The sequence below is a fragment of the Oryctolagus cuniculus genome, chromosome X (genome assembly GCF_964237555.1).
Source record: "Oryctolagus cuniculus chromosome X, mOryCun1.1, whole genome shotgun sequence".
Lineage (NCBI taxonomy): Eukaryota > Metazoa > Chordata > Mammalia > Lagomorpha > Leporidae > Oryctolagus > Oryctolagus cuniculus.
Window position 1 is genome coordinate 112,528,527 of NC_091453.1, and position 27,285 is coordinate 112,555,811.

At 44.3% G+C, this 27,285-nt stretch overlaps 1 protein-coding gene across 1 annotated transcript; it reads right to left on the reverse strand.

Annotated features, from left to right (window-relative positions):
• Window positions 1-23,714: 23,714 nt before the first annotated feature.
• Window positions 23,715-24,992, reverse strand: LOC100346920 (polyglutamylase complex subunit TTLL1). The gene is given in 8 exon segments (XM_051827551.1): window positions 23,715-23,876; window positions 23,879-23,958; window positions 23,961-24,041; window positions 24,044-24,241; window positions 24,244-24,383; window positions 24,385-24,511; window positions 24,514-24,545; window positions 24,547-24,992. Coding segments are annotated over 8 exon segments (1,266 nt in total).
• Window positions 24,993-27,285: the final 2,293 nt, after the last annotated feature.

Below are 27,285 nucleotides of genomic sequence, written 5' to 3' on the forward strand. Positions count from 1 at the left end.
TTTTCAAATCTCCCCTAGCAGCACTGCACACATGTTTTATTAACTAACTAATTTCCTTGGACCACAGAGCTACTTTAACTTCTTCTGTCATTATTTAAGAACAGATACATGCAAAATGCTTAAGATTCAATGTAAGCCAAAAGAAAAAAAATGGTGGCGGGAAGTAAAAGTGCATGTATCTGGAGTTTGCAGTCAGGGCAGGGCCTTTGTTTTACTCACTGTATATGTCCAGTCCCTAGAACAGGAAGTGTCACCTGGTACATGGGATAATGCCTGTGGGATGAATGAAAGAACTCTGGAAGCAGCAGAACAAGGACTGAAGAAAACATCCGGAAATGAGAAATACTGGGATTGGGTTAGAGCATGAGGGTTATAGGAGACTGTCCCTTGCTTCCCTCCTCCCTTCCTACATCCCTCTCTGCCTCCTACTCTCTTTCTTTTCCTTCCTTTCTTCCTTAGTTCCTTCCTTCCCTCCTTCTGTACTTCTTTCCTTCCTTCACGCTTGCTGAAAAAATTTTAACATTGATTATATTTACAATTAAGGCATGAAGGGAAAGTGCATCTGTCTTGCAGAAAAATGTACACTCAATATTTTAGGAAGGCAGACAAAGGAACCACAAATATGTTGCTAAGTTATAATCCACATTAAGCAGGCTTTACTGGGAATGTTCCTTGGTGCATTTATTGCATCCTAAGGAGAAAATATTCAGAACACTTTGAAGCATTCATGTTTGTCCAGTATACATAGAAAAAATGGACAGTTTGGCAATGGGTGAAATGTCATGCATGCTTCAGCATGTGAACCTGATAGAGTTGCTGCACACAGCTTGATGAGTGGATTTGTTAGAATTTGTTCTTGAAATAATTTATTTTACTTTTAGTATTTACACAACAAGCCATATTCCAAGCTTTTGAATTTAGACTCTTGAAGTTTTGGATGTACCTTCTAATTTTACAGATGAGAAAACTAGGCAAAGTGGGAGGATGTGACTTGTTCAAGGTCACATTTTTATTTCCATCCCTCAACATCCTCATCCCAAACATTCCCCATGAGTTCCTAGCATTTAAGATTTCAAAGTACTTTAATACACCTCCTGGTGTTTCAAGCTCTCAATGTGCAGATTGGGATAGTTATGGGAGTTATGTCATTCAAAGATGTTGTAAGAATTAAATGAGATAGGCCGGTGCCACGGCTCAATAGGCTAATCCTCCGCCTAGCGGCGCCGGCACACCGGGTTCTAGTCCCGGTCAGGGCGCCGGATTCTGTCCTGGTTGTCCCTCTTCCAGGCCAGCTCTCTGCCATGGCCCGGGAGTGCAGTGGAGGATGGCCCAAGTGTTTGGGCCCTGCACCCCATGGGAGACCAGGAAAAGCACCTGGCTCCTGCCTTCGGATCAGCGTGGTGTGCCGGCCGTGGCGGCCATTGGAGGGTGAACCAACAGCAAAGGAAGACCTTTCTCTCTGTTTCTCTCTCTCACTGTCCACTCTGCCTGTCAAAAAAAAAAAAAAAAGAATTAAATGAGATAGCTTAGCCTTCAGTAAGTGTTGGGTATTACTATTTTTCTCTATTTTTTGAAAATTTTCTCTATTGTAATAATCACTCTCTGTAGAATCTTTTCCACAGCCTTAGAAGACAAGCAGCAAAGGCTTTGCTAGTATTTTATCAGTGAGCTTATGAAAGTCAAAGGTTAAGTGACTCATCTGGCTTGTATATAGCAGTCACATCTGGAACGCTATTGTCTCACCCAGTGCATAGATCAACATTTTCAAAAATCCTTTCCAACTCCAAAAATCTTTTAGTTTCTACACATATATAACAGAGTCTATGGCCAGCCTTTTAAAAATTCTCTGCCTGTTTTATGTCACAGAATAACATAATTGTAAAGTGTAGGTGTATTATTTAGCTTTTCATTACTCTAAAATTTGAGAGGAGTTACTTTTGAGGGAGGGAGGTTGATTTTGGAGGTTCACAGTCCAAGATCAGGCAGACTATCTGGTAAGGATAGTCTTCACCAGAGTATGCACAGAGGAGGGATTACATGGCAAGTCAGGAAGCAGAGAGAGAGAGCAGCTGGGCCCAACCCAGGCAGAGGGATAGAGAGCACTTATGTCTATGTGTTTCCTTCTTATAAAGCCACCATGATTCAGTCATGGGAACTTCACTCCAACAATCTAATAAAATCTAATCACTTCCCAGAAAGCTCATCTTCAGATACCATAATTGAATTAAGCTTTCACCCTTAATCTAAAAGCCATTAACACAAGACTTTGGGGACCAAACTTTTTAAACTTTTATTTAATAAATATAAATTTTCAAAGTACAACTTTTGGATTATAGCGGCTTCCCCCCCCCCCATAACCTCCCTCCCACCTGCAACCTTCCCATCTCCCACTTCCTCTCCCATCCCATTCATATCAAGATTCATTTTCAATTATCTTTATGTTCAGAAGATCAATTTAGTATATACCAGGTAAAGATTTCAACAGTTTGCATCCACACAGAAACACAAAGTATAGACTACTATTTGAGTACTAGTTATACCGTCAATTCACATAGTACAACACATTAAGGACAGAGATCCTACATGGGGAGTAAGTGCACAGTGACTCCTGTTGTTGACTTAACAATTGACACTCTTGTTTATGTCAGTAATAACCCGAGGCTCTTGTCATGAGCTTCCAAGGCTATGGAAGCTTCTTGAGTTTGCCAACTCCGATCTTATTCAGAGAAGACCATAGTCAAAGTGGAAGTTCTCTCCTCCCTTCAGAGAAAGGTACCTCCTTCTTTGATGGCCCGTTCTTTCCACTGAGATCTCATTTGCAGAGATCTTTCATTTAGGTTTGGTTTGGTTTGGTGGTTTTTTTTTTTTTTTTTTTTTTTTTTTTTTGCCACAGTGTCTTGGTTTTCCAAGCCTGAAATACTCTCATGGGCTTTTTAGCCAGAACCAAATGCCTTAAGGGCTGATTCTGAGGCCAGAGTGCTGTTTAGGACATCTGCCATTCTATGAGTCTGCTGTATATCCCGCTTCCCATGTTGGATCGTTCTCTTTAAATTCTATCAGTTAGTATTAGCAGACACTATTCTTGTTTATGTGATCCCTTTAACTCTTAATCCTATCATTATGATCAATTATGAATTGAAAGTGATCACTTTGACTAGTGAGATGGCATTGTTATATGCCACCTTGATGGGATTAAATTGGAATCCTCTGGCATGCTTCTAACTCTACCATTAGGGATAATTCTGATTGAGCATGTGCCGAACTGTACATTTCCTCCCTCTCTTATTCCCACTCTTATATTTAACAGGGATCACTTTTCAGTTTAATTTAAACACCTAAGAATAATTGTGTGTTAATTAAAGAGTTCAACCAATGGTATTAAGTAGAACAAAAAAATACTAAAAGCAATAAAGTAGTAAGTTGTTCCTCGACAGTCAGGACAAGGGTTGATCAAGTCATTGTTTCTCATGGTGTCCATTTCACTTCAACAGGTTTCCTTTTGGGTGCTCAGTTAGTTGTCACCAATCAGGGAGAACGTATGATATTTGTCCCTTTGGGACTGGCTTGTTTCTTTTTCTTTTTATTTATTTATTTTACAGGCAGAGTCAGACAGTGAGAGAGAGAGAGAGAGAGAGAGAGAGAGAGAGAGAGAGAAAGGTCTTGCTTTTTCCATTGGTTCACTCCCCTCATGGCTGCTATGGCTGTTGCTGCACCCATCCGAAACAAGAAGCCAGGTGCTTCCTCCTGGTCTCCCATGCAGGTGTAGGGCCCAAAGACCTGGGCCATCCTTCACTGCCTTCCTGGGGACACAGCAGAGAGCTGGACTGGAAGAGGAGCAACCAGGACAGAATCCGGTGCCCTGACCAGGACTAGGACCCTGGGTGCTGGCGCCGCAGGCAGAGGATCAGCCTAGTGAGCCACAGCGCCAGCTGGGACTGGCTTATTTCACTCAGCATGATGTTTTCCAGATTCCTCCATTTTGTTGCAAATGACCAGATTTCATTGTTTTTCCTGCTGTTTAGTATTCTATAGAGTACATATTCCATAACTTCTTTATCCAGTCTTCTGTTGATGGGCATTTAGGTTGAATCCAGGTCTTAGCTATTGTGATTTGAGCTGCAATAAACATTGAGGTGCAGACAGCTCTTTTATTTGCCAGTTTAATTTCTTTTTTTTAAAATTTATTTAATGAGCATAAATTTCCAAAGTACATCTTATGGACCACAATAGCCTCCCCCTCCCCCCCCCCCGTGTCTTCCCTCCCATCCACAACGCTCCCCTCTCCCACTCCCTCTCCCCTTCCCCTTCACATCACAATTAATTTTCAATTATCTTTATATACAGAAGATCAATTTAGCGTATGTTAAGTAAAGATTACCACATTTTGCTCCCACACAGAAACATAAAGTGTAAATACTATTTGAGTACTAGTTATAGCATTAATTAAACACCTAAGAGTAATTGTGTATTAATTACAGAGATCAACCAATAGTTTTAAGTAGAATATAAAATGCATCTTTTGCATTGTTGTGGCTTCCCCCCGACCTCCCTCCCTCCCGTGGCCCTCCCCTCACCCACTTCCTCTCCCCTCCCCCCCTTCATCACGTTTCATTTTCGGTTACCTTCATATACCGAAGATCAATTTAGTATATACTAAGCAGGGATTTCAACAGGTTGCACTCACACAACCGAACCAGGTATAGGGTATTGTTCGACTAGTAGTGTTGCTTTTGAGTTTCATAGATAAACATATTAAGGACAGAGATCCTGCGAGGGGAGCATGAACCCAGTGACTCCCGTTGTTGATTTAACAATTGGCACTCTTATTTATGACGTCAGCAATCACCCGAGACTCTTGCTATGAGCTGTCTAGGCTATGGAAGCCCCTTGAGTTCATCAACTCTGAATTTGTTTAGTCAAGGCCATATCACAGTGGAGGTTCCTTCCTCCCTTCAGAGAAAGGCGCCTCTCTCCTTGATTTGCCAATTTAATTTCCTTTGGGTAAATTCCAAGGAGTGTGATGACTGGGTTGTACGGTAGGGTTATATTCAGGTTTCTGAGGAATCTCCAGACTGACTTCCATAGTGGCTTTACCAGTTTGCATTCCCACCAACAGTGGGTTAGTGGGGACCAAACTTTTAACACATGAGAAGTTGGGGACACCTGAACTGATATCCAAGCCATAGCTTTAGAGTTCACATTGAATGATACTGAAGGGAAATAGCTTCATAATACTAAGAAGTCAGTGGTGTCTCATCTACTATAGTTAATTTATGCAAATTAAACTGTATATGCTTATATCCCCAATATATACAAATAATAGAAAAAAGCAATTCCATTTGCCATTCCATTCCATAAGTACTTGTGGATGCCATAGAATGAGCATGAGATAGGAACAAGTCACCTGCATAGGATAATTAAAGCATAGAGTATGCTTATTGGAAAATCTGTAGACTTCTCAGTAATAATTGTAATGTTATTTTGAGTTAACATGCTGACTTTATAACTTAACTCTCACATTAAATGTAACACTCCAGCACTGTTACTACTGCTACTGCTAATAGTACCATTTACTGAGTGAGTACTGTATGCCAAAGTGTTAAGTGTCTTTTAAAGTGCATTTTCTCATTTAATTACTATAACAATCCTATGAGGTAGTTGTTTATTATCTCCATTTAAGTGGGAATTTATCACACTAATAATGGCAGTAGTACAACAGCAATAATAGCTGTAACTTCTTGAGTGTCTAAGAGCTCAGAAAGGTCCCTTGTTCAAAGCTTAACTCTAAAGTATCAGACCCAGAATCAGAATCTGCATTGGTGAGGCTACATAGACATCACTCATAAAATGTGATGAGCACCAAGAAGCAATTTTTATTGGTTATCCTATTTCTATGGAAAGTTGTGTCTAAAAGCCCTAGAATGTCATTTAGAATGGATGGGCACATTGATTTGAGAATAGGCATTTAAATTCTGGTCAAGGCCAAGCTGGCTCCTCTGTCACCCTGACTGCAGTTGAACTGAATTGTTTGTGTTTCCCTAAAATTATTTGTGTAGGTTCTTTTTAAAAAGTTATTTTTGTAAGGTAGCTATTATTTTGCTACTAATGAAGTTTGTCTACTACAAGCGATGGCTGATGTTTCAAAATTCATGTAACTTCAGAAATGCTGATGATGAGCTTTAAACTGACTCCCATATTATAATGGGCTAGAAACTTGGAGGCCAGTTTCCACATCATGCTCTGATGACCTTGGCCAGCCCACATCCTCCCTAGGATCCTTAGCTTTCTGTAGCTAAGATTAAGATGACATTTTAAGATTCCATTCAACTCTGATGGCATAGATTAAAATATTCCTGGATTTTTTAAGTACTTAAATAATTCTAGTTCTCATAAATGGATATCTTTATCAGTTACTAAGTCTGAATATTACCAGGGACATTGAAGATAAAACTGCCAAAGAGTTTTTTCCCCCAAATTTGAGAGATGCTATTTTTCACAGTAATATGTTTGTGTCCTCAAATATGAAAACTGGTTGTAGGCAATATAGACTGCGTGCAAGAGCTCATCAGTATTGAATGCTAAAACAGGGATTCCTCTGAACAGTTGTGGAAACTGCTTTGGAAATAGATATATATTTTTTCCTATTACAAGCTTGATGTTAAGGATGAAATCTGTTTCCTATTTGCTATGTCTTCCTGAGAATCTAATTGAACTCTTATGTTTGTTCCTTCATGTTGACTATTTTCGAGTCGTATCTATTTTTCTAACAACTTCTTCTTTACTGATTACTTTTTCTGGTTTACTATACATTATATATTTTCCAATCTCTTTAGGGACCTTTTCTAGTCTTTCATTATCAGCTTCTTCCTGCAGGATCATGAGTTTCTTTGTTCATCTTGGACTTCTTTTACGTTGTTGTTTTCTCAAAATATTTGGTCATCCTTGGCTGACCCTTTATGTTTATGATTGGAGGACTTTGATGAATAGGAGAAAATAGCTCTGCCTTTGTATAGATCTATTTACCCCACAGTAATCTTCCATGAAAGCGCTGCTTGACGGCCGGCAGCCTCTGTACAACCAGATGGGTCCCTGCATAAGCAGGCTTCCCTTTGGCAGGGAAGCCAGGTCAGGTCGGCCTCCCAACACCTTCATTCTCAAAGCAAGGAAAACGCTATTCTTTTTTAAAAAGATGTATGCATTTATTTATTTGAAAGGCAGAGGGAGATAGAGAGAGAGAGAGAGTGCAAGTGAGCATAATATCTTCCATTCACTGGTTCATTCCCCAAAAGCCTGGGCTGGGCCAGGCTGAAGCCAGGAGCCAGGAACTTCATCCTAACCTCTCACATGGGTGCAGGGGCCCAAGCACTTGGGCCATCTTCTGCTGCTTTGCCAGTTGCATTAGCAGGGAGCTGGATTGGAAGGGGAGCAGCTGGGACTGAAATTGGCACTCTGCTAACCCACTGCTGCACAACCCTGGCCTTGAGGATTTTATTCTCAATTTATCTGACCCTTGGGTGCAACTTCCTTTCCTTTTTCCCCTCTGGGTCAGCAGTCGAGGCTGGAAGTGACTCCAGGATCTGTATGTGTCTTTTTTGTTCCAATACCCATTTGCAGGGCCCACTCAAAGTAAATTGTCCACTTTATTAAAGAAGAAATTATTGCAGTAGGCCCTGGTTATAAAGACTGCTCCTCATACCTAAGAAGCATAGACCCTCTGTCCTAGCTGGTTCACCTTGATATCTGACACTCAACTTGCTCTTTTCCCCATACCTGTGAACTTTAAGACTTGTGAACTCTTCCTATGAGCTTTGTGAGAATGCGGGACAAATCTCACTCATTTCTGTGTTTCCGGAACCCATAACAGTATCTGCCACAAAGTAGATGTTCAAAAGGTGCTTATTTCATGATCAAATGATGGAGACCAAGTTATGGAAGGCCTTGATGCCAAAATAGTTTAACTTGAAGAAAACAAGAATTTATTGAAGTTCTTCTGAGCATGGGAAAGCCATGATCGGATCTGTGGTTTTGGAAGATAATTTTGATTGCAGAATGGACATTTGGGAAGCCTAGAGAACAGTTTGAAGACTGCTTCAGGGGCCAGTGCTGTGGTGTAGTGGGAAAAGGTGCTGCATGCGGTGCCAGAATCCCATATGGGCACCAGTTCAAGTCCCAGCTGCTCCACTTCGATCCAGCTCACTGCTAATGCACCTGGGAAGCTCCTGCACCAGAAGAAGCTCCTGGCTCTTGGCTTTGGATCAGTTCAGCTCAGGCCATTGCGGCCATTTGGGGAGTGAACCAGCAGATGGAAGACCTCTCTCTCTCTCTCTCTGTAACTCTGCCTTTCAAATAAAATAAATATATATTTTTAAAAGACCATTTCAATGGAGAGGTGATAATGACTCTTTAAATGTGGCAGTGGTGATAGAAAGAGATTAGCTCAAACAAGTATTTATTAAGCATGTTGGTAGGTGGTAAGGTTAGTTCTCGATTCTGGGAAAGCAGCAGTGAATGTATACAAAGTTCTCTCATGGAGCTCACAGGCTAGTGGCAGAAGGAGGAAAAACAAACAAGGTAAGCAATTTTTATATATGATCTATCTGAGATCGTGGAAAATGCTAAGAAGGAAAATACAGCAGAGTAAGGGGGCAGATAAAGAGAAGTTGGAGCAGAGATGTGTTATTTATGGTATGGTGATCTGTGGAAACTGAACTGAAGGAAGTGAAGTGGTCATAAGAAAATGTGGGGGAAGAGAATTCCAAGCAGAGGGAACAGTAAGTATAAAAACCCTGATATGTATAGAAAGTACTAGAATTTGGGTTCAATGTACCATTTCATAATAAAAAGCTGACCTCAAGTTGGTTGGTTGATTTTAGCTCTGTGTCTGGGCCCAAAGAGAAATGACCACTTTCTAGGTAGGACAAAAGAAGAAATACTGAGAAGATCATTCTGGCTAAATAGAGTGAGGTCCTATTGTAGAAGGGCCTGGATGCCAGAAAGTGGAAAGGGTTCAGCCCTGAGCTAGGGGGCCAAAGTCTCTCTGGAAATAGGTCTGCAATGTGAAGACAGCCTCTTTCATAGGTCAGCAATAGGATTGTGCCAGGCAGAAAAATGAATCTCCAAAGATGTTCTTTCTTAATCCTCAGCATCTATGAATAGTATGTTATTACTTGTCAAGGAGGAATTAAGGTTGTAGATGGAATTGAAGTTGACAATCAGATGACTTTGAGATGCTCCTGGATTATCCAGGTGGGCCCAATATAATCACAAGGGCCAAGTGAAAGAGAGAGGCAGAAGAGTTTGTGTCAGAGTGATCTGCTGTGAGGAAGGCTCAGTTTATGCCTTTGAGGATACTGTGGTGGCTCTAGAAGTTGGACAAAGCAAGGGAATGGATTCTCCCTAGGAGCCTTGGAAGGCAGTGAAGTGAAGCCTTGTGCCTAGCCCGGGTTAGCAAAAGTAAATTGAATAAGGACGAGCAGAAGATGAAGGATTTCAGATTTCTCATGGATAAAATGGTGGATGCTTACTGGTGGTTGTTTTTATGTTTCAACTTGACTGGGCCGTAGATTCAAGAATGTGTGGTCAAACATTATCCTGGGTGGGTCTCCGAGTGTTAATGCATGAGATTGATGCTTAAAGTGTTAGACGGAGTGAAGCAAATCGTCCTCCATAATTTAGGTGGGTCTCATTCAATAAACTGAGGGCCTAAGTAGAATAAAAAGGCTGACCCTTTCCCAGTTAATAGAGAATTCTTTCTAGTTGATGGTGTCTGAACTGCGACACTGGCTGGTATCCTTCTTTTGGATTTGACTGGACACAGTGGCTCTTCCTGGGTCTCAGACTTGCAGGCCTTCAGACTAGAAGTAAACCATCAACTCTGGGGTGCTCAGCTTGTTGTCTCATCCTGTAGGTCTTGGGGCTTGTTGGCTCCCCACCCTCCTTCTTTCAGTTTTAGGACTCTTGTGATTTACATTGGGCAAGCCTGACCAATCCAGGAGATTCTCCCTGTGTCAAGATCACCTGATTGGCAACCTTTTCTCATCTATAATCATAATGCCTCCTTGCCAGGTACCACAGTGTAGTCACAAATTCCAGGGATTAGGATGTTCATATCTCTGGGAGGATTATTATTTCCTCCATTAATAATTTGTTTCCAGAAACATTGTATGTATATATAAGTATTCATGTGTGTGCAACACACTCAAGTGTTCATGTACACATGCAGATTTTTTTACATGCAAATAGGAACAGACTTTATTTAACAATGAGGGAATAAACATACATTCATGGGCAAGTGTGGGCTGCCCCACATAGAGAAATACCCATCAGGAGAGGGCCAATGAGTTGCCCGTAAATGAGAAAGAAAAACTGAAAATGGTACCTCTAAGCAAGAGTGAGAAAAGTTCATCCTAGACCTGTCTGTAGTGGAAAAAGGCATGAAGATTTTTGAAAACACAATATTGTTCTATAATCTTTTTCTTCAATTAAAATATATTTTTATATCATCCCCTATAGATCCACCCATTTTTTAAAAATTTAAACAAGAGGTGAATTATTACTTTTAACCATATAGTACATTGGTTACAGTAAAAATATCCAACAAAGATACACATTTCTTTGTCCAGTTTGTGGTCACCTTTGCAGCCCAACAGTCTAAACAATGACAAGATCAGGGTCACTCTTCAGAGTGCAGCAAAGGAAGAGGAATCAGAAGCTGGGGCTCTGATGATAAAGTAGCACTTATGATTCCAGTGACTACAACAATTTCTTTTCTACAACTAATTTTCTTTAAATTGAAAAAGAATGTATGTACCTTGTTAAAATAATTCAGAGTACAAAAGGATACATCGTGAAAATTAGATCTACTTCTCAGCACCTGCCCACAAAACAGTTACCACTAACAATTTTGTGTAATTATTTAGAAATGATTTGTACGTATGTTAGCATGTATGCATATGCATGAATTGAAACAAAGAGAATTGTACTACACATAATGCTTGATGAAACTTGCTTTGTAAAAAGAAAATTGTTCAGTTAATTGTAGATTCACGCAGTTGTAAGAAATAAACCAGATATTCACCCAAATTCCACCAATGGGCACATCTTGTCTATCTATAGAACACTGTTCCATGCAATTGAATGTTTAAGACAACAGCACGCATATCATTGATTAGATAAGGAGTAAAATACATGTAAATCCAATAGAATGTAAGCTCCATGAAAAGTAACAGGGACTTTCACTCTCTCTCTCTCTCCCCATATTGTCTTTTTAAAAATTATTTATTTATTCAAAAGTCAGAGTTACACAGCGAGAGGAGAGAGAGGTCTTCTATCCTCTGGTTCACTCCCCAGATGGCTGCAACAGCTGGAGCTGCGCTGATCCAAAGTCAGGAGCCAGGAGCTTCTTTCGGGTCTCCCATGTGGGTGCAGGGGTCCAAGGACTTGGGCCATCTTCTACTGCTTTCCCAGGCCATAGCAGAGAGCTGGATTGGAAGTGGAGCAGCTGGGACTCGAACCAGCACTGCAGGTGGCAGCTTTACCCACTATGCCACAGCGCTGGCCCCTGCAGTAGTCTTACAACTTGTCTTTCTTTTTTTGTCCATTTCTTGGTCAACCTGACTTATATGACTGTTCCAATCAACAGATTCCACTCATCTGTATTATAGTCACTAAGTCTCTGCTGAACTGTTTGCTCTCCTTGAAACACTTTCCCCATTACTTGTTGCCGGTCCAAATCCTACCCATATTTCCAAGCCAAGGTTATCCTTCTTGTGAAAACTCTCCTGGCTGTCCCAGCAGAGTTTTAATTTATTTATTGCCTGTGGCAGAAGTTGAGACTAACTTTTCTTTTGGTCTATATGCCTATACTCTCCACAATTACATTTGTGAGTCCCTGGAGAGCATGGATTGTATCATAACTCTCTCTCTCTCTCTTTTTCCCTTTTTAAATTAAGATTTGTTGGGGCTGACGCTGTGGTGTAATGGGTAAAGCCACTGCCTGCAGTGCTGGCATCGCATATGGGTGCCTGTTTGAGTCCTGGCTGCTCCATTTCTGTTCCAGCTCCCTCCTAATATGCCTGGGAAAGCAGCAGAAGATGGCCCAAGTGCTTGGGCCCTTGCACCTACATGGGAGACCCAGAGGAAGCTCCTAACTCCTGGCTTCAGCCTGGTCCAGCTCCTGCCATTACAGCCATTTGGGGAGTGAATGATCTGATGGAAGATCTCTCTCTCTCTCTCTCTCTCTCTCTCTCTCTGCCTCTGCCTCTCTGTGTAAATCTGCCTTTCAAATTAATAAAAAATAAATCTTAAAAAAATCTTTTTATTTATTTGAGAGGCAGAGTTACAGACAGATAGAGGGAGAGAGAGAGAGAGAGAGAGAGAGAGAGAGATCTTCCATCCAGTGGTTCCCTCCCTAAATGACTACAAAGGCCGGACCTGGGCTGATCTAAAGCCAGGAGCCAGATGCTTCTTCTGGGTTCCCCACAAGGGTGCAGGGTCCCAAACACTTGGGCCATCTTCTGCTGCTTTCCCAGGCACATTAGGAGGGAGCTGGATTGGAAGTGGAGCAGCTGGCACTTTAACCGGTGCCCATTTGGACACCATCTGTCTGGTGCAGCAGACAGAGGCTTAACCTACTACACCACAGTGCTGGCCCCCACATCATCTCTCTTGATTCCCTTAAAGCTTAGCATGAGTTAGAATCTCAAAAGAAAAAAAATTGTGGCTAGCATTTATCTTCTGTTCCCCCATTTGGAGTACCAGTTTCCTAAGCTAGTATTTTTAAGAGTATGAAATTGCTCTTCCTCTGCAATTAATAGTCACAACAGGCTGTCTTATAAATTACATTAACAGCTTCCATTTATTAGGTGCTTACCTTGCCAGGCACCGTGATTTCTCTGGATTAACTCTTGGACTCTTTGTACCAACCCATCTAGAAAGGAAGATATTGAGATCCAGAAACATAGGTGATTTATTCAAAGTCCATCAACCTATAAGTTGTAGGGCCAGGATTAAAATCAAGTCTATTTGAACTTGGGAAACACTGTTTCTCAGTCTTGATGGCGGAACATAGACTCCTAGAGAACCTCAAAAATACTGATACCTGGGTTCCAACCCCTGGGATTCTTCATGAGGTGTAGCCTGGGCACTGGGAGTTTTCAAAGCTCCTAAGATAAGGCAAATGTACCACCAGGGCTATGCTTTTAACTTCAATATTACAACTGTACAGTCTGCAACATGGGGAAAAGAGTAAGGGTGAGATGCGCAGAGGGTCTGTTTATTGAGCTAATCCAGCCCAAGCAAGTTCTCAGAGCCAAAGTTGTGTGATTAGGAGAAAATGTGGTTCCCTTCAGAGTTCCTGGATAGGTGCTGGGGTTCCTAGGGATGTGGGTCAAGAGTTTCAGCCAATCGTATGGGACTTGGAAGTGATAGGCCAAGTCAGGTCGACATCTGACTTTAGAGATGCCTTGGTCACTTATTTACCCTAGAACTACTATTCTAATACTCTGGATAAAGCTTCTTTATCCAAAGTACAAAGTACAAAGCTTCTGGAGCTTAAAATATTTAAATAAAATATTGAAAACTTTCTGATGAAAACAGTACAAAGCTATAAGTAGGATCTTACTAGCCAGGATCGTGAGTTATGAGTCAGAAAAATAAATGAATAAATAAAAGAAGCTCTATCTTCTTTGTCTCAGGAATTCTTGGAATGAGAATAAAGGAATGTGGCTCAGGCACAAGTACACAGGGTGGGGTGAGGGAGGCAGGGTGGGCAGCGGGGAGACAGTATTGAGAACATAGCCCCAAGCACCAACCTGCCCAATCCCCTGGGAGGCCCTGGGTGGGCCTTCCTGGAGGTCAGTAAGTGGGGCCTCTCTGGAACATTCTCTACCTGCACCACAGATCTAACCCTTTAGGGACCCAGAGCAGGAATGCCGAAGTGGTGCTCCTTTGGCGGAGACCCATAGACGCAGCCTCTTCACCAGTGTGGGCATTCGTGTTGCCACAGCAACAACCACAGGTAACAGAGACAAGCAACCAGAAGCAGTGAGACTTGAAGCGCAGCTTAGGGGAGGTGACTAGAGCCACAGCTTTGCCACAGCGACGGTGTGGCAGAGTTCCAGTGGAGCTGGCCCACCCCCCACACAGCAGCTACCACTTCTTGAACACTGTCCCAGGTACCATGTGCTTTACCTTGTGATAGGATTCTGTTAGATGTCTGCAATGATTTGAATGTGTCCCCTTCCAAATTCAGGTGTCAGGGCCGGCCCTGTGGCATAGTGGGTAAAATTCAGGTGTTGTCAATGTGACAGTAGTAAGAAGTGGGGTCTTTAAGAGGTGATTAGTCTAGGAGGGCTCCTCCCTCATGGATGGGATTCAGGCCCTTATAAAAGAGGCTGCACTTAGTGTTTGGCTACCTTGCCTTTCTGTCTTCTGCCATGTGAGAATGCAGCAGGAAGGCGCTCACCGGACCAGAGGAAGCACCTTGGTTTTGGATATTACAGCCCTCCAAAACTGTGAGGAAATGCACTTATTATGTTCTTTATGAATCACCCAGTCTGTGGGGTGCTGCTGTAGCAGCACGAAGGGACTGAAGACGGTGCCCAAAGGGATTTGCTTCCCTATTCTTTTGTCTTTTACTAAGGTATGGCTTTGACACAGTAAAATTCATCCTTTCATGTGCAGTTTGATGGGTTTTAGCACATAATCACCAGTAAAATAAGAGAGGGAATGTTTCCTCTGCTTCCAAAAATTTCTTTAGGTCCTTTTGCAGTCTGCCGCCCTACCTCAAAACTTGTACCCCCAACAGCCACTGACCTATGTCCCTGTAGCTTATCTTTTTTTTTTGGGGGGGGGAGCACAGTGAAGGCTCAGAGCTTGAAGCAAAGGTTATGTAGTAGCAGCAGCTCACATTCTAAGTTCAGCTCACCAACAGCTATTAGGGCAACCACCAGCCCACAGATCTTGCTGTGGAAAGATTAGCTTCATGCCCTGGCCACACAGTTGAAATGGCAAGTCTGGTTTGGGGCCATGCAGTGTTTCCCTACCCCCAAGCCAAGAGAACAGAAGCTCTAAGGTAGTCACTCACAAAAATAGTAGTTGTTAAAAGTGACCTCCTTCTTTTTTTAAATATTTTATTTATTTATTTGAGAAACAAAGTTACAGAGAGAGAGAGGTAGAGACACAGAGAGAGGTCTTCCATCCACTGGTTCACTCCCTAAATGACCGCAATGGCTGGAACTGAGCCAATCTGAAGCCAGGAGCCAGGAGCTTCTTCCGAGTCTCCATGCAGGTGCAGGGGCCCAAGGACTTGGGCCATCTTCTGTTGCTTTCTCAGGCCATAGCAGAGAGCTGGATTGGAAGTGGAGCAGCCAGGAAATGAACCAGCGCTGCAGGTGGAGGCTTAACCCACTATACCACAGCGCCAGCCCTGTAACCCCCTTTCTTACTAAAAAAGAGGGTGGTATCTATCTTTTCTCTGAAAGTAGAAAAACCATTGCACTGATCCTGTGCCTGATGATGCTGGAAGAGACTTTTGGAAAGAGAGAGAGAGAAAGAGAGAGAGAGAGGTGCCTAGGGAGCTGTCAGGTAGAGAAGCTACCAGGGACAGGTGCCTCAATTTCCTGATTCCTGAGAAGGTAAGACATATGTGGCATTATGCCTGCAAGCCTGAGATTTGTCTCTGAACATGTGGTTTTGCCACAAACTCCCAGAGTATGGGGCACACAGTTTAACACATTAGGAATGTGATGTTATGCTTCCATCAGCAGTATAGTGCCATTGAGGGATATTTACCAGGAAGTATGAAATAAATAAAATAAGCCACACTCTGTATATACTCCCAGTGAATGAGACACCTCAATAAGCTTGCTAGGCTTTCATTGCCTCCATTAATCCTGAACACACCCTAAAATACAAGTGTTGTGTGTTTTTTTTTAAAGATTTATTTATTTATTTGAAAGTCAGAGTTACAGAGAGAAGAGGAGATACAGAGAGAGATCTTCCATTCACTGGTTCACTCCCCAAATGTCTACAATGGCCAGGGCTGGACCAGGCAGAAGCCAGGAGCCAGCTGATTCTTCCGGGTCTCCCACATGGGTACAAGGGCTCCGGGACTTGGGCCATCTTCTACTGCTTTCCCTGACCATAGCAGAGAGCTGGATCAGAAGTGGAGCATCTGGGACATGAACCGCTGCCCATCTGGGATGCCAGCCTCTCAGGAGGTGGTTTTACCTGCTATGCCACAGCGCCGACCCCAAGGAAGGTGCTCTCATATTCCTACCTTGTAGAAGAGGGAACTGAAGACCAGTGAGGTGATTGTCCAAGATCACACAGTGGATGAACAGATGACAGAATCATGATTTGAACCCAGGTTCGCTTGGCTGTGAAAGCCATGCTCTTCCTCTACCCCTGGCATCCTTGCATGCATGTGTCAGTGAGAGAAGGGAGAAGGCATCAGCATGTGGTAGTGGTGAGAGTCACGTGTTAGGTCCCTGTCCCCTTCTGCTTGTTGCCCTTCCTCCTTCTTTAGCTAGCAGAGCCTTGTTCCTCAGAATAACCCTGAGAAAGTTCTAGTTGGTCCTTTGCTCTTAAAGGGTCCCCATGGTCGTCGTCGTCGTCGTCGTCGTCGTCGTTTCTTCTTCTTCTTCTTCTTCTTCTTCTTCTTCTTCTTCTTCTTCTTCTTCTCCAAGATTTATTTATTTATTTGAAAGGCAGAGTTACACAGAGAGAGGAGAGGCAGAGAGAGAGAGAGAGAGAGAGAGGTCTTCCATCCGCTGGCTCACTCCCCAGTTGGCTGCAACGGTTGGAGCTGAGCCGATCCGAAGCCAGGAGCCAGGAGCTCCCTCCAGGTCTCCCACGTGGGTACAGGGGCCCAAAGACTTGGGCCATCTTCCACTGCTTTCCCAAGCCATAGCAGAGCTGGATGGGAAGTAGAGCAGTCGGGTCTCGAACCGGCATCCATATGGCATACCGGCACTGCAGGCAGCAACTTTACCCGCTGCGCCACAGTGCCACCCCCCCCCCATGCTTCTTGTCATTTCAAGTTCGAACCCTTCATCCCACAGTGATCGTGCACCCAAACTGAGGCTGACCCCTTGTCCAGGCTACTCTACGCATAGCATTTATGTGATAGACTACACAACTGTGTCCAACCCTCAATGCCTTCCCTGCTTCCCATGGGGACATCCCAGCTCTGCTTCTCAGGTCTTCCCAGTCTCTGCGGTTCCATTGCAGTAAACTGGGCATGGCCCTGCGATCTGATATAAATGTTGCCTACCAAGTGTCACCTCAGTATGAGGGCATAAGTTAGTAAGCTACAGAAGTCCTGTGCTACCTAGCAGATGTCCAGAACAAAACCTCTTCTTCCATGATAGGAGACAATCATTATACGCAGATGTTTACTCTAGCCCTAGTAAAGACAGAAACCGCCACCCTAAGCTTCTTGCTAGGTATCTGCATGAGTTATAACTTTACTAAAGTACTCACAGGAATTCCACACATGCTGATGTTAAAATTCTGGGCCGGCACTGTAGCATAGCAGGTAAGGCCGCAGCCTGCAGTGCTAGCATCCCATGTGGGCTCCGGTCCAAGTCCCGGCTGCTCCACTTCCAATCCAGCTCTCTGCTATGGCCTGGGAAAGCAGAAGAAGATAGTCCAAGTGCTTGGGCCCCTGCACCCACATGGGAGACCAGGAAGAAGCTCTTGGCTCCTGGCTTCAGATTGGCACAGCTCCAGCCATTGCGTCCAACTGGGGAGTAAACCAGCGGATGGAAGACCTCTCTCTCTCTGCCTCTGCTTCTCTGTAACTCTGCCTTTTAAATAAGTAAATAAATCTTTAAAATAAATTCCTCTCTGAAAAGCATAATGGATAGCAGTAAACAATCAGCATTCATGAATGAAGATGTTACAATTAGGAGTTTCACCATGTTTTCATCCAGTCCAATGTCATAGATGTTGCCAAAGCGAGATTCATTAGGCCTGAGGATTTTCTGTGTTGAAAAGCGGGTGCTAGGGAGTGCAACCAAACTCTGTTGACATGAACTTGTGAAACAGTGTAGCCAACATTTATAATCTCTTTTTCTTGAACAGCAATATTGGCTAATCCAAGCCTTCTTCGTGTAAGGGGTCTGATTTCTCCAACTTTAAAAAAATAACCTGATACATTTTTTAAAATGTTTGTTAATTTTTATTTATTTGAAAGCAGAGTAAGAGAGAGAGAGAGAGAGAGGAGAGAGAGAGAGAGAGAGAGAGAGATCCCATTTGCTGGTTCACTCCCCAAATACCTACAGCAGCCAGGGCTGAGCCAGGTTGAAGCCAAGAGCCTGGAATTCCATCTGGGACCCTCAAGTAGATGCCAGGGACTGAAGTACTTGAGACATCACTGTTTGCTTCCCAAGGTGTGCTTCAGCAGGAAGCTGGATTGGAGGCTGTATACCTGGGACTGGGATGAAGCACTCAAATATGACATACTTCTGTCTCTATCTTTAGCTTCTCTTTCTTCCACTGTCTGTAAGTGCTGACCTTGGTGAATGACCAGCTTGGCTCAACCTCCTTCTAAATGTAACTGAAAGCAAATGGACATTGGTGCCTTTGAGGGAAGTGTTGGGGAAGATCTATCACATGAGGGTGGTTCAAAAAGTTCATGGAAATGCATATTATGAAAAAATAGGCATGGATTTCAATTTCTTTTGCACCAAAATAAACTTGTTTTTTACTTCAATTTTTCCTCTAGCCTTCATATACTTTCAGTAATCTTGCAGAGCTCTTCCCCAAAGGAGCCTGGCCTTCCCTTCAGTTTCCCAACTAACTCTGTGAACTGACTCAGATTTGGAAACTGGATGAGAGATCACGATTTTCCATTGCAGTGGCTGACCTCAGCCTTTTGCTCCCCAGCTTTAATTTCCAGGGAGTGTAGGAGTCACCTATCACTCTAGTTGGCTATCCATCTCACTTGACCCTAAGAGCACCTAGTCTGTTAGCTTGCTACAGCTTTTTAACTCAAGGAATTTCAGTGCTACTCTAGCCTTATGGCCTCTATTGGTCTACTTAGATTGCCATAGCAAAGTAGCATAGACTTGGTGACATCAACAATGGAAATGTAGTTCCTCCCAGTTCTGGAGCCGAGAGACCTATGATCTGGTATCAGCAGAGTTGATTTCTTCCGAGGGCGGCCTCCTTGCTTGTTGGTGGCTCTTTATTCCCTTGTTTCTCACATGGTCTTCCTTCCACATCTCTCAATGTCCTAATGTCCTCTTTTATTTGACGTCTGTCGTATTGGGTTAAGAATGTCTTAGTCTGCTTCCTGCTGCTATAACCAGAACACCCTAGACTGGGATATTTATGAAGAACAAGATGCATTTGGCTTATGATTCTAGAGATTGAGTTGTCCGAGACCACGGTGCTGAAATCTGCTAAGGGCCTTCACGCTGTGTCATACTATGGCAGATGGGCAAGCAAGCATGTGCAAGGCAGAAAGAAAAAACTGAGTCAAACTCATCTTGTTTGTCAGGAACTCACTTTTTTTTTTTTAAAAAAAAGGTTTATTTATTTATTTGAAAGTCAGTTACACACACACACGAGAGAGAGAGGGGGAGAGAGAGAGGGGTCTTCCATCAGCTGGTTCACTCCCCAAATGGCTGCAATAGCTGGAGCTGTGCCAATCCAAAGCCAGGAGCCAGGAGCTTCTTCTGGGTCTCCCATGTGAGTGCAGGGGCCCAAGGACTTGGGCCATCTTCTATTTCTTTCCCAGGCCATAGCAGAGAGTTGGATCAGAAATGGAGCAGCCAGGTCTCAAACCAGCACCCATATGGGATGCCAGTACTTCAGGCGGCTGCCCTACCCACTACGCCACAGTGCCAGCGCCAAGAACTCACTTCTATAATAACTAATCCACTCTCATTGTAACAACAGAACCTTCATGACATGTTTAAGAGGCGATTACCTCTTAAACAACCCGTGTTTTAATACCATTGCAATGACAATGACATTTCAACATGAGTTTTGGAAAGCGCATTCAAACCACAGCATGGCCCCATGTTAATGTCCTCATTTACCTTCGCTACCTCTTTAAACACCCCATTTCCAAATATAGTCATAGTCCAAGGTACTAGGGGCTAGGACTTCCTCATTGGACTTTTTGGGAATGGAAACAATTTAGCCCAAGGAAATTAGCATACTTCTATCTTTCCTAGGTCCGCTAAATATAATTATTTGGCTGATATGCTCAGGAATCTCATCTCCATCGATACTAGGGTCTCAGTTCCACTGTAACATCTCCTACTGGCAATACTGGTCTGCAGGAAGCCACCTGTAATCATATTTTTTTAAAGATTTATTTGAAAGAGTTACATACACACACACACACACACACAGAGAGAGAGAGAGAGAGAGAGAGAGGTGTCTCCCATCCGATGGTACACTCCCCAGATGGCCGCAACAGTCGGAGCTGCACCAATCTGAAGCCAGGAGCCAGGAGCCAGGAGCTTCTTCCAGGTCTCCCATGCAGGTGCAATAGCCCAAGGACTTGGGCCATCTTCTACTGCCTTCCCAGGCCACAGCAGAGAGCTGGATCGGAAGTGGAGCAGCCAGCTCTCAAATCGGCGCCCATATGGGATGCTGGCCCCATGTAATCATCTTATTTTAAAAGCTGGTAACAGCGCCGCGGCTTAATAGGCTAATCCTCCACCTAGCGGCGCCGGCACACCGGGTTCTAGTCCCCGTCGGGGCACCGGATTCTGTCCTGGTTGCTCCTCTTCCAGGCCAGCTCTCTGCTATGGCCCGGGAGTGCAGTGGAGGATGGCCCAAGTGCTTGGGCCCTGCACCCCATGGGAGACCAGGAGAAGCACCTGGCTCCTGGCTTCGGATCAGCACAGTGCGCCGGCCATGGCGGCCATTGGAGGGTGAACCAACGGAAAAGGAAGACCTTTCTCTCTCTCTCTCTCTCTCTCTCTCTCTCTCTCACTGTCCACTCTGCCTGTAAAAGAAAAAAAGCTGGTATGGCTGCTTCCTAGTGCAGTCATGGTGAAGGAATCTCTTCTGAGCCTTCGCAGGGATCATGGTCAGGTGGCGGCTTGTCTGGTCTCACATTGTAACTCTATTCTGGTATTTCCACATCTCTGAAATTTTCAACTTTCAGAAACCTTCACCAACACGTATTCACTTCTGGCGTATTCACTTCATTCATTGGTGGCTTTTGTTTGTCCTCCCCACTTCCCTCATTCCCAAGCTTCAGGCAGCCACCCCAGTCGTGGATTGTTGCCGGCTCTCTGTGTCCTTGCCAGGGCATTAAACCCTGAGTCACGGGAGAATGTTCCTGTGTCAGTGAGTTCCTTTTCCGCCCTTATATTTCTCTCCTTAGTCAAAGCTGACTAAGCATCGTAAGGCAGGGACAGTCCCAGTCTCTGTCTCCGTCTCCGTCTCAGTCCCAAAAGAAATTAGAAATCTACATATGTTCGTAACAGGCATTTGTATGAAATTTATAAAAAAGGTATATGTATTTGTTTGCAAGGCAGAGTTGGGGCTGGCCTTGTGGTACAGAAGGTTAAACCATTGTGGTGCTGGCATTCTATATGAGCGCTGGTTTGAGTCTCCACTACTCTGTTTCTCATCCAACTTCCTGCTAATGTGCCTGGGAGAAAGCAGCAGATGATGGCTCAAGTACTTGGGCCCCTGCAACCCATGTGGGAGACCCAGACGGAGTTCCAGGCTCCTGGTTTTCACCTGGTCCACCCCCTGCTGTTATGGCCATTTGGGAAGTGAACCAGTAGATGGAAGATCAGTCTCTCTCTGCCTTTCAAATAAATAAAAGAAATTTTAAAAATAAGAAAATCAAAGTCACAGAGTGGGAGATACAGGGGCTGGATAAAGCCAAGGCCAGGAACCTTGAATTCCATCTGGATCTCCCACATGGGTGCAGGGGCCCAAGACTCGGGTCATCTTCCACTGCTTTTCCAGGCACATTAGCAGGGACCTGGAAAAAAAGTAGAATATCTTGGACTCAAATGGTGCCCATATGGGATGCCGGCATTATGGGTAGGAGCTTAACCTGCTGTGCTACAACACTGGCCCCTTCATGAATTTTTTGAAGCTCAGTCTTACCATACTATTTGATAGGCAAAATTGGTATCTAATAATTTATTTCATTCCATTTTTTTGATTGCCAGTAAGGTGGAGCTTTTTTCATATTTTAACTATTCATTTTTCTTTCATCTTTCCTCGCAAGCTGGCTCCTGGCTTTGGCTCAGTGCAGCTCCGGCCATTGTGGCCAATTGGGGAGTGAACCAGTGGATGGAAGACCTCTCTCTCTCTCTCTCTCTCTTTCTCTCTCTGCCTCTCCTCTCTGTGTAACTCTGACTTTCAAATAAATAAATCTTTAAAAACAAAATGAAAAAAATATAATACTAACACATATCCACAAGAATGGCTACATTTTACAAAGACACAGAAAATAATAAGCATGTGTGAGAATGTGGGACAGCCAAAATCCCATACTCTGATGATGGCAGTGTTATAGAGAGGCAGAGGGAGAGGGAGAGGGAGAGGGAGAGGGAGAGGGAGAGGGAGAGGGAGAGGGAGAGGGAGAGGGAGAGGGAGAGGGAGATCTTCCATCCTCTTGTTCACTCCACAGATGGCCGCAATGGCTGCAGCTGTACTGATCCAAAGCCAGGAGCCAGGAGCTTCTTCCAGGTCTCCCATGTGGGTGCAGAGGCCCAAGGACTTGGGCCATCTTCTACTGCTTTCCCAGGCCATAGAAGAGAGCTGGATTGGAAGTAGAGCAGCTGGTACTCGAAACGGCAGCCATATGGATGCCAGTGCTGCAGGTGGCGGCTTTACCCACCTTGCCACAGCACCAGCCTGACGTTCTACTGTTTTACCTTTGACATTTAGCTCAGGAATTCATCTGGAATTAATTAGTATGTATCAGGTATGATAGGGGTCAAAGTTCACTTTTTGACATTTGTGCATCTAATTTACCTAGCACCATTTATTGAAGTGCACATCCTTTTCTCAGTGCACTATGAGTCATTGTAGTGTCATAAATCAAGTCACCATATCTCTTTGAGTTTCTTTTATGGAATCACTGTTAAATTCTACTAGTCAATTTGTCTATCTCTGTGTAAGTATTACTTGAGTTGATTGTTACTTTGTAATAGGTCTTGACATCTGCTGGTGTAAGTCATCCAAGACAAGATTGCCTTGGCTATTCCTGTCTCATGCCTTTCCTCATAAATTTTAGGAATAACATGGCAATTCTCTCTCTCTCTCTCTCTCACTCACACACACACACACACACACCATTGTTTTTTTTTAAAGATTCATTTGTTTATTTGAAAGAGAGTTATACTTGCCAAATGGCTGCAAAGACCTGGCAGTCAGGAGCTTCTTCTTATTCTCCAGCATGGGAGATGGCACTTGGGTCATCTTCTGCTGCTTTCCCAGGCACATTATGAGGGAGCTGGATTGGAAGCTGAGCAGCTGGATTCAAACTGGCACCCATATGCAATACCTGCACTGCAGGTGGCAGCTTAACCAGATGTGCCACAGCACAGGTTCCTGATTTTTTTTTGTCCCCAGTGAAGTGCGTTTATTCATCACAGGGCTTGGGGAAGGAACCCAGCTCTAGCAAAAGGGAATTTCAAACAGGACTTCAGCAGGGGCTCAAGTAGAGAGGGGAGTGTTGAGAAGGCCCAGGGGAGGGTCTGTTGTTCTCCTCATGGTCACTTACAGGTACTGAGGGCAGTTCTCCCTGAGTCTCTGGATTGGCTCCCCTTGGGCCCCACTGACTGGTTTGCATGACTTCTCAGCTGATGGTCAGCCCCATCGCCCTGGGCCAGCCCCTTGTTGTATAGACTCTCACAGTTGCCAAGGACTTCTTTTTGTGTGTGTGGTGGGAGAGGGGAGAGGAGGGAGGCTTGTTCCATCTGAAATCTGGGATTTTACCACTGGGGACCACAATATGTGAGTGTCATGAATCAGGTTGTACTTAAGGATCTGGCCGTTGGTGGTGCTGGAAGTAAGAGATGGGGATGTGTTAACCTCATCGGCCAGGGCTTCAGCTCATCGTTGACGATGATGTCATAGCCATAGCACTCAAAGCAGTGCTTGTCATTGCTCACCACTGGCACCACAGTCTTCAGGGACTGCACAATGGTGCAGTGGACCTTGTCAGACAGCTTGCTGGTCACCTCCCTGTCGTGGGTACTTACCAGGTACAGATGCAGATTGCTCACAGCCCCCTTGCCCAGTGAATGTGGTTGTAGTCCTTCTGAATAGCCACACTGGTGCAATGCAGGAACATGTTGTGTAGCTCACTGGTCCTTGGGGTGTACACCATGCAGAATCGGCAGAAGCCAAGCTTGTACATGTACTAGTGCAGTGGTGGTACGTGAACACCAGAAGGGATGGCACAGGTCAAATTTCCTTGCCCTGTTGAGCAACAGGTTGTTAATGTACAGGGAGATCATGTAGGTTTCCTTGGTAGGTTGGGACACAAGCGAGGACATCTTGCTGTCCCCGGCCACTTCATGATGTCAGAGAGCTTGTTGATGGAAGATACCCTTCTCCTGTGCCTTGCTGCATGGCTTCATGATCCAGGTACTGGACTGGCTCTTCCAGAACTTCTTTGATAACAGAGCATAGTGCTCGGGCAGCATATAAGTGAACAAAAGGAAGGCCAGGTGGATCTATTTCCCATTGTCCTTTTTTTCTGCCAGGGGACTCTCTTCTTTCTCCAGCACCTTCCTGAACCTCTTGATGTTCTTCACCACCAAGTCCTTCAGGGTCAGCTCGTAGGGGTTCAGGAAATGGTTGACGATCTGATGGCCTGTGAGCCTATAGCCAACTTCCACACGGAACATATTCCAGATGGTCTGCATCCTAATCTAGGAAAAGTTCCAATCCTCATTTTGTGTCACTTGTACCCATCCTCTCTTCAAGAAGTTATTGATTAGCATGGACTTCTCAATATCAGTGACCCATTTTACTTTTCCTGCCATCCTCCATAATGATGCATGGAGCCACTGCGAACACCAAAGTTCTCCTGTTTCCATGACTCTTGCCTCTGGTGGGCTCTGAGCATGAAGGAGCACCGCAGGGGCTGCCCAACACCTCGCACTGCTCCAGTACCCCATGTTAGCTCCACCCTAGTCCTACTCAAGTATTCGCAGGGTGCTACCACATGCGTGGTAGACCAGCCCATTGCAAGCTGCCCAAACTGTTGATGTTTTTGTTGGGATTGCGTTGCTGCTGCATGTCTATTTTGGGCCAAGGAATGTCATTGTAATATTTCCAATTCATGATTCTGGTAAATGTTTCCACTTATTTAGGTCTTCTTATTTTAATATAGATTTTTTATTATTACTTGAGTATTAGTAAAGCCAACAGATCATGAGACAATTGCCATTGAAAATATTTATTGTTGCAGGTTCCAAGATGAAGGAGCATGTGATGACATGGGGATAGGGTGTAGGGGCTTTTAGGGAAAGACTGGGTTGGGCAGGAGGCAGAAAGAAGGGGTACTTGCTGGGCAAAGTGTTTATTGTGGTTGACATGGGAAAAAATGAGCAAGAAAGGGTAACTAGGTTTAGGTTGGCTAGTCTGAATAATTTTGATGGCCTCTAGTTCATAGAGGCTGTCTCTAGATGTCTATTACCTGGACCTGCGATGATGAGGGCAGGTTGGGAGAGATCTATACATGTGGTTGGCTGTTGGAGATATGGGCTCTGGATTGGTTGCTTTGTGTGTGAAAGGCATGGATATAGGAGAGACCTTTACTACCTCTAGAAATAGGCTAGCACCAGGACAGGCAATACCTCCAGTATAGGCAAGGCCTTAGATAGCAAAAAATCAAAAATGTGCAAGATCTGGATTAAATTCTTGGCTTCTGGGACCAGTGTTGTTATAAATTCTTGGCTTCTGGGACCAGTGTTGTAGCATAACAGGAAAAGGGGCTGCCTACAATGCTGGCATCCCATATGGATGCCATTTTGTGTCCCAGCTGCTCCACTTTCAATCCATCTCTCCTCTAATGGCCTGGGAACAGCAGTGGAAGATAGCCCAAGTGCTTGGGCCCCTGCCATTTCTTGTGGGAAATGTGAATGAAGTTCCTGTCTCCTGGCTTGACTCGGCCCTAGCCATTGTGGCCTTTTGGGGAATAAACTAGTGGATGCGAGATCTCTCTTTCTCTGTCTCTCCCTCTATGTAACTCTGACTTTCACATAAACAAATAAATATTTAAAAAAAGAACCCCAATGGGATTCAAAGGTTTTAACCCTTCATTCACAGAAGTCATAGATGTGGGGAGCAAACCGGACTAGACTGAGTTACTGGAATTAAGACTTATTCTATGCATCTGCTCTCCCACAATATGGCGCTGGGAGAGAAGTAAACAGCTTCCGCACAGCTGCCTCCAGTTCAACCAATAAACTGTAGGACTTGCTCCTGATTGGAGAGCAGCGTACTCGGCGTGTGGGCAGCCGAGTTAGGATTGGCGGAGGAGGACTATAAAGGAGGAGAGAGACGGCATGCACCAGGAACATCTATGGGGAACATCTAGCTGAGGGAACACCCGTGCAGCCCCCGAGAAGAGCCGGCCGGCGGTGTGCCGCTCCCCTGCGGAAGTGGGGAATGTGGCCAGGGGGAACTGCCCTTCCACGGAGGTGGAAGGGATAGTAGCCAACCCGGGAAGAACCAGCAGCAAACCCGGGGAGGGCCGAGCAGACGAAAGAACAGCGCAGGGTCCTGTGTCGTTCCTCCACGAAGAGGGGGAGCGACATAATGGTGCCGTGACTCGGATATGAAGCCTAGGCAGGACTCTGTGTCGTTCCTCCACGAAGAGGGGGAGCGACAATAGAGGTCATTTTAAGTTACATTCTACCTTAACCCATGAGAGATAGGGAAAAACATGGCCTTAAGACCAGGGAGTTGTCCTTATTTCTGAGGCTTGGGCGTGGATGTGAGGGTGAAGAGATTATAGTGAAAAGAAAGGACCCCAAATCATGTCCCTGATTTTTCTTCAGGTACTGGTGTTCTTAGCTGGATCTGAGAGGAGTCAATATGGACTCTGTGAGCCTCTAGCTAGATGGGCCAAAATTCACGACAATGGATACCCCTAAAGATCTGGGTTCCACAATTCCTGGAGAAAATGTCTCAGAGCAAAGACATTGCCTCTGATATCCATTTTTTTAAAAAATTTATTTATTTATTTATTTGAAAGAGTTACATAGAGAGGTATAGACAAGAGAGAGAGACAGAGATATTCCATCTACTGGTTTACTCCCCAAATGGCCA